At 48.2% G+C, this 14,412-nt stretch overlaps 2 protein-coding genes across 2 annotated transcripts in view; one reads left to right on the top strand and one right to left on the bottom strand.

The window, feature by feature from the left end:
• The window catches only part of POFUT1 (protein O-fucosyltransferase 1), a 31,600-nt gene extending 17,426 nt beyond the window's left edge, over positions 1-14,174 (bottom strand). Inside the window, exons 1-4 of the mRNA XM_049779285.1 lie at positions 14,001-14,174; positions 10,119-10,240; positions 5,117-5,299; positions 2,728-2,840 (exon numbers count right to left, since the gene is read on the bottom strand). Of these exons, the coding sequence (XP_049635242.1) occupies positions 2,728-2,840; positions 5,117-5,299; positions 10,119-10,240; positions 14,001-14,157 (575 nt within the window). The 5' untranslated portion in view covers positions 14,158-14,174. The remainder of the gene's footprint in view (positions 1-2,727; positions 2,841-5,116; positions 5,300-10,118; positions 10,241-14,000) is intronic.
• Positions 1-14,412, top strand: part of COMMD7 (COMM domain containing 7) — a 911,502-nt gene that overhangs the window by 505,055 nt on the left and 392,035 nt on the right. The window lies entirely within an intron of this gene.

The raw sequence follows: 14,412 nt of genomic DNA on the forward strand, positions 1-14,412 counted from the left end.
CTAAACATGCTGAAGCCTCGATTCCCAATTGTGATGGTACCAGGAAATGGGAAGCCATTAGATTTAGAGGAGGTCATGAGGGTGGGGTTGTCCACAGAAACCAAAACCTTTTCAGGGCTCTGGGAGGCCTTGCTTCCTCTCCAACATGTGTGAGGGCTTGGAAGAAGGCAGCATCTGTGAGGACTGCATCGATGCAAGCCATCCAATCCACCCTGTCCTCACTCCCTAGCCTCAAGGACTGTGTGTGTGTGGAGAAAATGGAAATGTCTGTATTCTCACCCCTTAGTCTGCAGGGCTTTGCTCTAGATGCCCACCTGCTGAAGGCAAGTTCTTACCCTACTAACCAATGAACACCTACACACGCCCTTTCTTACATCCTCCTCTGGAACTTTCACGGGAGGATGCACGGACGTTCAGTCTCCCCAACAGTCTCACCTTGGCCAGTCAGAGCATAGGTTCTCACTTTCCCTCTTATACCTGGTTTCCTTGGGGACCGGTGCTCAACGTTTTGGTGTTCCCAAAATGGGAAGGACGGAAGGATGCTGCCCAGGTGACCTCCCAATTCTCTCTCCCTATCTGACCCCAGGGACCTTATTTTCTTTATGAATCTTCCTTTCCCCAAACTTTGCTTGTGAGACACAAGTTTCCATGAGCCTTCACGGAGTTTCCCAGAGTACAGTGAATTCCATCAGGAACCCTGGAGATGCTCAGAGGACCAGATGGGATGCCAGGGTTCAAACCCAGGTTGGTGTGTGCATTGACATATCCAATGCACTATTACTCAGGCCCAGTGCTGTCTTTTTCACCAGGAACAGACCTTTTCCTGGCTTTCAGAACTGCAATTAGTCTTGCTCCACATATCTCCCTATTCTGGGATAAGTCTCCATCCTTAGAGGGAAGGCTTGCCACTGGAAAACAGCTGCAGGCCGCTGGGTGCTGAGTATGGAGAACCAAGGTGGGGATCAAATGGGATTGCCCACCTGAGAGTCTAAATGAAGGGTGTTAGGACCTATCTTTCTGAGATCCTTAGCTTCTGACTCACAAACTAGCTCTGCAGGCTAGTCCCAAAGAGGAACTGTGGCCGGAGAGATAGGGTAGGAGTAAAGTACTTGCCTTGCACATGGCCAATCCTGGTTTGAAGCACCACATATGTGGTGAAGTCCCCACCAAGTACTGCCAGGAGTTATCCCTAAGCATACATAGAGCCTGAAGTAAGTCTGAGCACTTTAGGTGTGGTCCATTCTTCTCTACCCTCTCCAACACGCACACACAGACACACACACCAAAACAAACAAACCAAATAGGACCTAGAGTTGTTAAAGAACTGCTCTTTGCTTCAGTGTCTGAGAATGGGAACTCTGGAGTCAGGGAGCCTACTTGGGCTGTGTTCAAATTCCAGACCTACGTCAAGCTCCATGACCTTGGGCAAACGATTCCACTCCTCTCAGCTTCAATTTCCTTATGACAAGAACACCTGTCCCACACACTTGTGGCAGAATTAAATGAGTTATTACCTTAGAAGACTTAGTGGCATGAAAACTTGACCCGTCTCTTTCATGTAGTATACATGAGTTAAACATTAGCTTTTACGATCTATCAAACACTTGAACATAAAGACCCCAACCCAACTGCCTACTCAACAACTGCATGACTTGACTAGTTAATTCAGCTGTGGGAGCTCATTTCCTCACCAAATGGAAACTGATTCTAGTGGCCACTTGGTGAAATGTCTTAACGCTTTGATGAAATCAAGCACATGAACAGCAGTAACAGCTAACTCTACCTTGGCCTCGACTGTGTGCCAGGCACCGCAGACACGAGGAAGCAGATATCATTATTTTCCTCCCATTACACCGAGGGAGACACTCAGGCCAGACAGCTGGACAGGCTGGCTCAGGCTCCCCTGGGGAAAAAAAATGCAGGGTTGGGCCTGAGCTTGTGTCTGTCTTCCCAAGCTTGTATTCATTTCACCACATCAGCCTATTTTTGGCCTATTAAATGCCAAATGAAATGACTGCGTGAATTCCTAATTCCCCACAGTTCCTAACCCACTTCTGACTTCTAGGCCCACACTTTCTCTTGCCAGGCTACCAGCATCAAGGATAAGTGGACTCATTATACTTAGACTGTAGCTGTCTGAAGTGTCTGAGGCTAGGCTGGATCTTCCTCATTTTTAGATTTATCACCTTTGGCTTTTGAGTACTATGTTTCATGCATGACAGACGCTCTATAAATACTTCACAGTGTGTGCCAATGTCCTGCTAACCTATTTTTTTTTAATAGGGCATACTAGAGTGCACTTACTAAAGCACATCCCATTATTATCAGGATGACATCATTTCTTAGTCTGCACATGAAGTTGTTCATCTCTAGAAGATGCTTCCAATTTTCACCTCATGAAGAGGAAGGTAGCTAGGGGGAGTGATTCTCACGCCTTGAGGAGGAAATCAAGATGCATGTGACTGCACAATCCGCTTTTTTATGACATCCTTTATCAGCTGATAAAGTCTTGCTAAATCCCACAGCGGGTCAATGTTCCACAGTATCAGGCGCGGAAATGGGGACAGATCTCACAGGATTCCAAGTTCAACAGACTAAATAGCCATACCTTTGGTCTCACACACACATCAAGGTGTGGTAGAAGGGATTAGTGCTAAGAAGCTGTTCCCTGCCCAGATTGCCCTATGCCCTTCTCCTAAACCCAGCAAGCCTGCCCATTCCAAGTACCTCTGGATCCATTGGTCTTTGTAGGAGGCGCTGAAGGAAATGCCTGAAAAAAGCTCCGACTTGTTGAAACTCACTTGAAACTGATCCCAAAAGGGGCCAAAGGGGTTTCCTTCCTGCAGAAAAAGTATGGTCATAGGCTTACTGAAGGGATTGGAGGTACAGCATATGGGTGGGTATGGGGCCAAGGAATGGCGAAGGGGAGATCCCTGGATAATCTGATTCACAGTAACAGTGAAGGCCCAGGAGAGCACATGCATAGCCCATGTAAGGCCATGAGTTCAATTCTTGGCAACACACACCCACAGAACACCAAAGCCCCATGTCAGGATGGTCATGGTGGTGCCCTCACACTGGGGGTGGCATGGGAAGAAAGTAAAGGGAGAAAGAGATTAAACTAATTCCTGGGAAGTGGTGTATGGCAAACTGGCAAGCCTCCTCCAGTCTGATTTCCAGCAAGAGACACCCACTCCAGTGTCTGACATCATTCCCACTCATGTGTTATATGCTCTAATCAAACAGTATTGAGAGCATCTATGAAGGAAACGGATCATAATTTGGGACCATGGGTTAGAACAGTCTTTCTTAAAGTGACACTGACCTATCAGGGAGTGCTGGAATGAATCAGTGGGGACAGTAGTAGCCTTGGGTGCAACTGGTGGGGGTGTGCTTTCTGTTTTTTTTTGTTTGTTTAAATAAAGTAGATTTTCAGAGAGGTTATGGAGTTACATTTACCTTGCAGAGAGGATAGTGAGCCAGATATATTGGGTAATTCTGGATTAGAGACTGAGAGACTTTGATGATCAGCCTATTCAAGGCCCTTTTTTAGTTTGTGGGGTTATCTGACAGTACTCAGGGGTTACTTCTGGCAGGCTTAGGGGACTATATGAGATGCGGGGCCAGCAGAATTCAAGGCAAATGTCCTACCCACTGTATTATTGCTCCAGTCCCACAAGGCCCTTCTTATTAAGATGGAAATCAAAACCAAAGAGGTGAAGCCCTTACCCAAGGTCACACCACAGGTGAGGCAATTTTAGAATTATAAACTAGCTCTTTCCACCACTCTCTCTAGATTTTGACACTGAAGGCTACATTGGGGATTGTCTTATTCTCAAACTGCCAGAAATCCACACATTTCTACCTGTTGAGAGGAAGGAAAATTTCAAGTAAAGAAGGTGAACAATAGGGTCAAGCTAGGAAGGGCTGAACCTCAGGTTCAGAGCTATGAGAACTTGAATAAATTACTATCCCAGAGGCTGGAGTGATAGTATGGGGCTAAGGTGAAAACTGCTTGTGGCTAACCCAGGTTCGATTCCTGGTATCATACAGTTCCTTAAGCATCTCTAGAAAGCATCTCTGGAAACCCCTAAGCACCACCAGAGTGGCCCAGACAATTTCTGGCTGGCACAATAAGATCCAAGCAATACTGCATCCTTGGATCCTCACACTGAATGACTAGGAGGTTGGCTGAAAATTGCTGGGAGGGGATCCTGAGCCCCCTGAACACAATTTAGGAGACTCCCTTCTTCCTTCCAATATAAATAGAAAAAAAATTGAACCATTCTGCTCATACCTAGAGTCCCCTCTAGGGGACAAAGGCTGGAGCAATAGTACAGTGGGTAAGGTGCTTGACTTGAATGCAGCTGATCATTCCATCCCTGGCATCCAATATGGTTCCCCAAACCCTGCCAGGAATGATCACTGAGTGCAGAGCCAGGTGTAAGCTCTGAGTGCCACCAGATATGGCCCCCAAAATAAAACAAAACAAACAAAATCCAAAACAAAAAATTAATAAAATGGCCATTAGGGGACATGTGATCGGTGTGTGTGTGTGTGTGTGTGAGGTGCTCAGCATGGCAGCAGGCACAGGGTAAGAGCTATATGAGTATTATTTACTATTACCGACAACCATGTACAGCTCATCAGGACCCTCACACCAGGCCTTCGCACTACTTTAAGAGCAAGACAGAGCAGGCATTGACCTCTTTACTTCAAAGGTAGAAATAAAAGCTCAAAGGAGGGCCCAGAGAGATAGCACAGCGGCGTTTGCCTTGCAAGCAGCCGATCCAGGACCAAAGATGGTTAGTTCGAATCCCGGTGTCCCATATGGTCCCCCGTGCCTGCCAGGAGCTATTTCTGAGCAGACAGCCAGGAGTAACCCCTGAGCACCGCTGGGTGTAACCCAAAAACCAAAAACCAAAAACCAAAAAAAAAAAAAAAAAAGCTCAAAGAAAGCCCAAGTTTACAGTGATAATAACGACTCAGAAATGGGACCAAAACCTCAAATTTTCTGCTCTATGCTCTTCCTGCACTGACACTCACATTTTGTCATCACTCCATCTCTCCAGGGCCTAGAGGGCATGAGACAGGCAGAGGGCTCCCTCAGACCCACCTTCATGGGACACGTTTTCTTATCAGGGCTTCTCTGGGCTGCCACCTCAAAGCAGTATGCCACCCGCCTCTCAGGGGGCCAGTAAGTGGGTGCCAGCTTCTCCATGAAGTCTTCCAGGCTAATGACCCGATGGTAGGCCTGGAGAGGCTCCAGCTTGAAGTACTTCTGGTAGGGCACATGCAGCTACAGGAAAAGGGGGGAGGGAGGAAGGGCAGAGACACTTATCAACATCACGTTATATGCCAAGCACCAGGCAGCCTGCACTACATGCCAATGACAAACTCTTGGCAAAAGATACTAGTTAGGACGGAAATCGGCTAGATAAGACTTCTGCAATTAGAGAACACAGCAGTATCTATTACGTTCAAAACTGCCTGCTGACTCTTTTCTATAAGAAAAAAGACAAATGACACCAGAAAAAACCTGGGCAAGTTAGGAGAGAATAACTCACAGCAAAGGAAACCCAAAATAAGCCAAAACACTCAAAAGACATGCCCGCTCACCAAGTTAGGAAAAAAGCAGATGACAATGCTTCATTTCTCACTCATGATATCAGCAAAAATTGGAAAGCTGGAGAATTACTGCTAAGAATGCAAGGGAAAGGATACTTTCATGTGAGGCAGGTGGTAGAAGTGTATTTTGGAATAAGAAAAAAGGGGGTGGGGGCCGGAGAGATAGCATGGAGGTAAGGCGTTTGCCTTTCATGCAGGAGGTCATTGGTTCAAATCCCGGCGCCCCATATGGTCCCCCGTGCCTGCCAGGAGCAATTTCTGAGCCTGGAGCCAGGAATAATCCCTGAGCACTGCCGGGTGTGACCCAAAAACCAAAAAAAAAAAAAAAAAAAAAAAAAAAAAAAAAAAAAAAAAAAAGAAAAAAGGGGGTGAAAAAAGGACACTCTGTGTCAGGCGGTATTAAAAAGAACTTGGAAAAGCACTACACTAAGAATGTCTCTGGGCAGATGAGGTGCTAGGTTTAGCCTTAATAGCCAAGAGAGATTTTGTTTTGGGAGGGGGGAGCGATGGCAAGTCCAGTTCTGGTTTGGTGAAGCTGAGATTTTCTGTGTGACATCCAGGAAGAATCCAGGGCTAAAGAGTTAGAAAAACAGGCTGGTTGCTCTGAATTACAGAGCTCTAGACAAATGGGGTGGACCATAGAGAATAGTGAAGATCATAAGAGTCAACACAAACTCACAGCAAAGTTTTTTTGTTTTTTTTTAATAATATAGCAAAGAACAAGAGGAAGATGCTAAGTGATCAGATGCTAAAGGACCAGGCTATATGTGGAAGCCTGGGGAAGGTTAGGAAGGAGAGTGAGGTTCATGGAACTGGGTGCCATTTAGGGGACCTGTTGAAATAAAAGCTGAGAAAAGGGGAAATGGGAAATAGAGGGAAATTGTGACTTCCCACGCTGTGTCTGACAGTTCAGCACCTGTCGGTGAGATTCGGAGCTCTAGCTTAGGCACTGCTCCAAACATCTAAAAGTGACTCCAGCAGCTCCACTGTTTGGGATACCTGATGCCACAGCAAAGAGTTTGCTCTCAGAACACCACCAGCAATGTGTGAGGGCTTTAAGGGCTCTAGAATAAGTTTTGTATGCTGAATTGGGTGTAAGCTCCACAGTTGACTGGTGTGACCCACAGGCGAGAAAAGAAACAGTACGTGAAGGCCATAATCAGATGTGTTTGCACTGCCATCAAATGGGTTTGACCTCAGAAAAAAACAGTGACATTTTGGCAACTCTCAGGTTCCTGGTGATACCTGAAAGGATGGTCCTGGAGAGAAGGGAAGCCTACCTGGGCAACCAAGAACCTGCAGAAAGTTAGGGGTAGAGAATCCCAGAGACTTTTTTTTTGGGGGGTGGGGCACACCCAGTGACGCTCAGGGGTTACTCCTGGCTATGTGCTCAGAAATTGCTCCTGGCTCGAGGGACCATATAGGACGCCGGGGATCAAACCAAGGTCCATCCTGGATCGGCTGAGTACAAGGCAAATGCCCTACTGCTGTGCTATCACTCCGGTCCCATTTTTTTTTTTTGGTTTTTGGGTCACACTCAGCAGCGCTCAGGGGTTAGTCTTGGCTCTGTGCTCAGAAATCGCTCCTGGCAGGCACTGGGGACCAAATGGGATGCCAAGATTCGAATCACTGTTGGTCCTGGTTCGGATGCTTGCAAGGCAAAAGCCCTACTGCTGTGTTATCTCTCCGGCCCCCTGGGCTCCATTTTTTAACTTATTTTTTTTGTCGCACCAGAGGTGCTGAGGGATTACTCCTGGTTCTGTGCTCAGGGGTCATTCCTAGCAGTGCCTGGGGACCATATGGGATGCTGGGGATCAAGCCTGGATTATTCGTGTGCAAGGTAAGTGCCCCACCTGCTCTGCTATTGCTCTGACCCACCTCCCATTCTCTCTTGGCTGAGAAGGCAAAGCAAGAAAAAGCCAGTCAGCCTGAGAAATGATTTGGCAATGCTTAAACTAGAACAGAGAGAATAAAACTTCATTGGACCAGGGATTGCAGCAACTGAGCACTCCCTGTGTCCCACACATTCCTTGTCACACTCCTTATCACAGCTGATTCTAAGATGGATGTCCCCAGCTTCAAGGCATGCCTTGAAGAACTGAGGCACGAAGAGGTCAAACACCTGTCCAAGCTCTTCAGAAAGTCAGTCAGCAGTGAAGCCAGGCTACAATCTCAAGTCCTCTGACTTTTAACTTCCACTTCTTAACAACCTCTCTTTAGCATAGTCATGTAAAGAAAAAAAAAAAACACCTGTGCAGAGAAAAGGGGATAAAGACAATCACAGTGTTTGGTATGTACTAAAGGTAATTTTACAAAGTTTGTTAAAAACTTCATTTTTGTTTTATATTTGGGGGCCACAGCCATACTAAGGGCTTACTCCTGCCATGTGCTCATGGGTTACTACTGGTGGGCTTGGGGGATGATATGTGGTACCAGGGATCAAACCCAGACTGGCCACATGCAAAACAAGTGCTCCAATTACTGTACTATATTCCAGCTTTATTTATGAAAAACCTCGTAAATCAATTATTAATTCTGTTCCTTCTTTCAGGTTCTTGTTGCATTCAGAGTAAGCAAATATAGAGCTGAGAAGACTATCAATGGACTGGAGAACAGGTTTTCCATGCAGGAGGCCCAGTTCCATCTCTAGTTCCATATTATACTCAGACTACCCTCAAGAGTGACTCTTGGGGCCAGAGAGATAACACAGCGGCGTTTGCCTTGCAAGCAGCCAATCCAGGACCTAAAGTGATTGGTTCGAATCCCGGTATTCCATATGGTCCCCTGTGCCTACCAGGAGCTATTTCTAAGCAGAGAGCCAGGAGTCTCCCCCACCCCTGCCTATATTCAAGACAAGCATTCTACTTCTCTCACTCATTAACATTGTCATGATAATTGTTAGTGTAGTCTCCAAAAACCATTAAAAAAAAAAAAGAGTGACTCTTGAGTACCATGCTGGGAGTAGCACTGAGGACTGCCAGATGTGGCTACAAAATGGAATAAGCTAAACAAAGACACACAAAGAACCAGTGAAAAACAGAAAGTATCAGGGTCGGAGAGATAGCATGGAGGTAAAGCGTTTGCCTTGCATGCAGAAGGTCGGTGGTTCAAATCCCGGCATCCCGTATGGTGTCCTGAGCCTGCCAGGAGTGATTTCTGAGCATAGAGCCAGGAGTAACCCCTGAGCAGTGCCGGGTGTGACCCAAAAACCAAAACCCCCAAAAGAAAAACAGAAAGAAAAAGCAAGGATGCTGAGTATCATCATGCCAAGAGTCCCTAGGAGTGACTGACAAGTGATGCTGAAGCAGATCACCTGGGTTTGTGGCTTTGGATATCTTGCTTACTAACTAAGCCATGTCTCAGTTCTTCCTTCAAAATTGCTTATTGGGGACTGGAAAGAGTACAGTGGGTAAAGCATCTGCCTTACATGCAGCCAAGCTGACACACCTGATTACAGGGCTGGACAGTGGGTAGGGTGCTTGCTTTACATTTAGGTGACCCAGGTTCAATCCATGGTACATGAGGTCCCTCAAGTCTGCTAGGACTGATCCCTGAGTACAGAGCTAAAAGTCAGCCCTGAGAACTGCTGTGTGTGGCCCTCAAATCAAACAAACCAAAAACCTATTTATGGGAGAAAAGGTTGAGAAACTGGTCCAGTAAAGCTGTCCTAGGAGGCATGAAGTTTGAGTTCCATCCCTACTGTTACTTCATGTGCTGAGCTTTGCTGACATCCCTGGCACCACAAGAAATTTTAGCTGCGCCACAGATGGGTTTATGTGAACACCACAACTAAAGGTGCAACCTCAAACACTGCATGTGACAGATGTGCAAGCACCGTGATCAAGAGCAAGCGCCTCAGCAAGCAGCTGTGCGAGCGCTGCAAAGACCCTTGATAAGCAGTGCCCAAATGTGTGGAGGTACAACTACAGGACTGTGATGCTGGAGGAGCATGTGTGTCAACAGGTAAAGGACTATGGGTCTCAGTGAGCACAACTAAATGGAAAAGACCACAACTGTGTGTGTGTGTGTGTGTGTGTGTGTGTATGAGAGAGAGAGAGAGAGGAGAGTGGGAGAGAGGGAGAGAGTGAGAGGGAGGGAGAGAAGGATCCATGGACAATTCAAACATCAGTATCAGGGGCCCCAGAGACAGGAAAGGTTCTATCTCTGGCACACAGTGCCCCAGGTATGCTAGGGCCACAAATTTGACCCTCAGGGCTGCCAGCATCCACCAAGCCCAACCCCAAAGGCTCTGCTGCTGTGTGGGAACTCCAGGTACTACAACAAGCATGAGATCTCCAATCACCAAAACCAGGCATGTGCCAGCACAGCAGTTGTGTGGTACTCCTAGCAAGCACAGGTTTGAAAACACTGCAACTTAAGTGCACAACCCCTGGTAAATACCACAACCAGTGAGAACCCCAGTTTGAGTAGATAAACCCTCCCATCCTCCCTGCTCTAATCAGAGACCAAGGTCAGCAGGAGGTACTTACATTGGTGAATGGCGGCTTGTGATGCTGATACTCGATCCAAGGGGGAACAGCGAGGGTACGATTCAACAGCTTTGCAAATGCCAGGGAGCCCAAGAAGTGATCAGCCTGGTTCCCGAAGCGCCCTGGATGGTATATTGCAGGTGAGGTGAGGCCTGGGGCATGCAGAACTAGGAAAGAACCCCATGGCCAACGGGGCAGAATACTACCAATAGCCAGTCAGGCAATGGCTCCACTCATAGGTCAGGTCAAGGTCCCAGGGCCCCTTCTGCAGAGTCAATACAGAATCCCAGTGGCTTTAACCAAAACATAAACAAAACATAACTTTTACTTATTTTTGGAGTGAGCCACACCTATCATTGTTTGGGGTTCATTCCTTGCTCTGTGCTCAGGAATTACTCTTGAGTGATTCATAGGGCTATATGCAGTGCCAGGATTAACCCCTGCAAGACAAACACCATATCCACTGTTATATTTCTCAGACTCTAACTTTTTTTTTGTTTGTTTTTTGGGTCACACCCGACAGCGCTCAGGCTTTACTCCTGGCATAGGCTCAGAAATCACTCCTGGCAGGCTCAGGGGACCATATGGGGTGCTGGGATTCGAACCACTGTTGTCCTGGATTGGCTGTTTGCAAGGCAAATACCCTACCTCTGTGCTACCTTATGATGCCAAGGGGTTACTCCTTGCTCTATACTTAAGAATCACTCCTGGGGGCCGGGCGGTGGCGCTAGAGGTAAGGTGCCTGCCTTACCTGCGCTAGCCTTGGACGGACCGCGGTTCGATCCCCCGGTGTCCCATATGGTCCCCCAAGCCAGGAGCGACTTCTGGGCGCATAGCCAGGAGTAACCTCTGAGCGTCACCGGGTATGGCCCAAAAACCAAAAAAAAAAAAAAAACAGAATCACTCCTGGTGGCGCATAAGAGACTATATGGGATGCTGTGGATCAAACCCTGGCCAGCCATGTGCAAGGCTGTACGTACCTCCTGTACTATTACTCGGCCCCCCTAATGTACCTTTTTTTTGGGGGGGGGGTCACACCCGGCAGCACTCAGGGGTTACTCCTGGCTCTGCGCTCAGAAATTTGCTCCTGGCAGGCTCGGGGGACCATATGGGATGATGGGATTTGAACTGGGGTCTGTCCTGTGTTGGCCGCGTGCAAAGCAAATGCCTTAGCATTACCGCTGTGCTAGCTCTCCATTCCCTAATGTAACTTATTAACGTGCAAATCAGAGCCCCCACATAACTATACTGAATGTGAAAATTTTGGAAAAATTTGGCAATAGGAAAAGGTTTCTGAAAGCACAATGACCAAATATTATTTCAAAAACAACTGCATCATGAACCAAAAATTATTCTTGCCGGTGGCACTAGAAGTAAGGTGCCTTGCAAGCGCTAGCCAAGGAAGGACCACGGTTTGATCCCCCAGCGTCCCATACGGTCCCTCCAAGCCAGAGGCAATTTCTGAGTGCTTAGCCAGGAGTAACCCCTGAGCATCAAACAGGTGTGGCCCAAAAAAACAAAAACAAAAATAAATAAATAAAAAAAGAAAATTATTATTATTATTTTTGCCACACCTGGAAGTGCTCAGGGATTACTCCTGGCAGTCTCAGGGGACCAAACCAGGGCCAGCCATGCTCAAGGCAATCACCCTACCTGCTGTACTATCACCCCCTTAGAGGTGATTCTGGCAGCAGCATTAACCCTTGTTGCATCTCTCTCTCTCTCTCTCTCTCTCTCTCTCTCTCTCTCTCTCTCTCTCCTTTTTGTTTTTTGGGCAACTCTCGGTGAGGTTCAGGGGTTACTCGTGGCTATGCACTCAAAAATCGCTCCTGGCTTGGGGGACCATATGGGACACCAGGGATTGAACCCAGGTCTGTCCTGGGCCAGCCACTTGCAAGGCAAACGCCCTAATGCTGTGCTATCGCTCTGGCCTCCTTGTTGTATTTCTTGGAAAAAGGGGCCCACTCGTGGAAACAGTTAAAGAAGCCCGGGCCTAGGCTTCTGATCTCTTCCCCTTGCCTTTACTTTTCCTCTTCTTGCATCTGGGTGTGCTCTTCGCTTTCACTCACTAGTGCACAGGGGGGAAATGCCTCATGTAATGGGACTTCTCTGCTAACTCCCGCCATAAGCAGTCCCCCAACCGCCACTCCATCTCCCACCTTGATTATGTGTCCTTAAGATTTCTACTTTTCCTCCAGTGTCCTTTCCCATTTCTTGGGCTTTGTCCTGGATGTTTCCTCGACCCATTCCCTAGGACTGATTGTCTTTGTTATTTCCAGCATGGCATTCAATTCATCCATTCATTAACAAATATTACTAAGAGGCCACTAAGAGTCAAGCTTGTTGCTAGGTGCTGGGAGACAGGAGGGAAGGATAAGGTCTCTGCAGGAGAGATGGCTTAGATGGCTGGGGTGCACGCTTTGCATGTAGAAGCCCCAGTTTTGTTTGTTTGTTTGTTTTTGTTTTTGTGTCACAACCAGCAACGCTCAGGGGTTACACTCCTGGCTCTAAATTCAGAAATCGCTCCTGGCAGGCTTGGGGGACCATATGGGATGTCGGGATTTGAACCACCGTCCTTCTGCATGCAAGGCAAACGCTCTACCTCCATGCTATCTCTCTGGCCCCCAAAGCCCCAGTTTTGACTGCTGGCATCATAAGGTCCCTTGGTCACTGCCAAATGTGGCCCCAAAACATGAACAAAAGACAGGTTTCTGTACTCTGGGAATAAGTAGGGTGATATTACAAACATAGAGATTAAGTTTCGGTCTTTTAAAGAGATCTAGGAAAAGTTTAGTGATGGAGAAACAAGATTATCTGGGGGAGGTTTGGGAAGAACTTCCTGGTGGTACTGATGGGATTTGAGGATGAGTAGATGGCCTGAGGAATTGGTGGAAATACAGAGGGTGAAAGCAAGGGGGGATGACACCGGCTGCAGGATCTGAGTATGTATGAGGAACAAAGAGGAAGAAATGTGGAGAATCTACAAGTGGCGAATCTGGGGAGTAAGGCAGGGTGGAGATGACGGGCGAAGGGCCAAAACGATGAAGCTCAGGAAATCTGGAGGAAGTTCGGAATAACTTTTATTTAATTTTTGGTTTTTGGACCACCCAGCGATGCTCACGGCTTAACTTATTTCTGGAGGGCTCAGGGGGACCATCTGGGGTGTGTGTGCAGCAGACTGAACCGGGGTGGGCCACGTGCCAGGCAAACACCCTACAATCTTGTCTTTTTAGTGAAGATCGCTCATATCTGCCGGAAACACTCTCTGCATAGACTTTTTATTTCCCCATCGCCTTCATCTTCTAAGATACCATGCAATGGCTCCCTTCGACCCCAAGTTTCTCTTTGATTGTCTCCTCCAAGGAAAAATGAAGGGCATAAGGGTTTTTTTGCCTTTTCCCCTGAGCAGGGTAGAAGTCAGGGTTGGACACAAGTGTGCTAGAAGTCATTTATTGAAGAAATAAAAGAATCCCGCAGCCAGCTTCAAGTTAAGTGACACATCCCAACGTTCTTTGGTCCCTGCCAAATGTGGTTCCAAAACATAAACAAAAGACAAGTGTCTGTACTCAGGGAATAACTAGGGTGATATTGCAAACATAGTGTTAAGTTCTATCTTTTGAAGACACCTAAGAAAAGTTTAGTGATGGAGAAACAAGATGATCTGGGAGGCCACTAAAGCCAAGTGACAGGGGCCTGCCTGTGCTAGCCAAGGAAGGAGCCTCTCCCGGGCAGGCCAGTCCTGTCATCTGCCAAGCAGAAGGGAGGAGGGTGGACAGCCGAGAGGCGAGGTGGTCCGGGTACCTAGGAGAGCCCCTTCGTCTCTCCCGGCCTCAGTTTCCCCATTTGAGCAAGGGGGGGGTTTGGAGCATGGGGAGGCCTTACCCATGCATGGGCAGTAGAGCAGGTAACCAGCAGGGTCCCAGGAGCCCGCGGGCAGCCCTGGGAGCAACAGCAGCAGCAGCAGCAACAGCAGGAGAGAGACACGCAGCACCCTGGGCGGTGATGGTGATGCCCACGCGGCGGAGCCCATCACCATCATGGTCCTCTCCGGGGTGCCAAAGCGCGCGCGCGCGCGGTTGCAGGGTGGCCAGGGAGGAGGGAGGGAGGGAGAGAGGGAGGGAAAGGAGAGGCGAGAGCGAGCGAGCGAGCGAGCGAAGGAGGGAAAGAGCGTCCACCCCGGCTCCCGGCAACCCCCGCGCGCCGCCCGCGCGCCCGCGCACCGCCCCGGCCGCTCTAGGCGGCGGGAGGGCGGGCGGAACCATCGAGAGCCCGCGGCGCCGCCCCCTCGGCGGCC

This window comes from Suncus etruscus, chromosome 9 (genome assembly GCF_024139225.1).
Source record: "Suncus etruscus isolate mSunEtr1 chromosome 9, mSunEtr1.pri.cur, whole genome shotgun sequence".
In the NCBI taxonomy this organism is placed as follows: Eukaryota; Metazoa; Chordata; class Mammalia; order Eulipotyphla; family Soricidae; genus Suncus; species Suncus etruscus.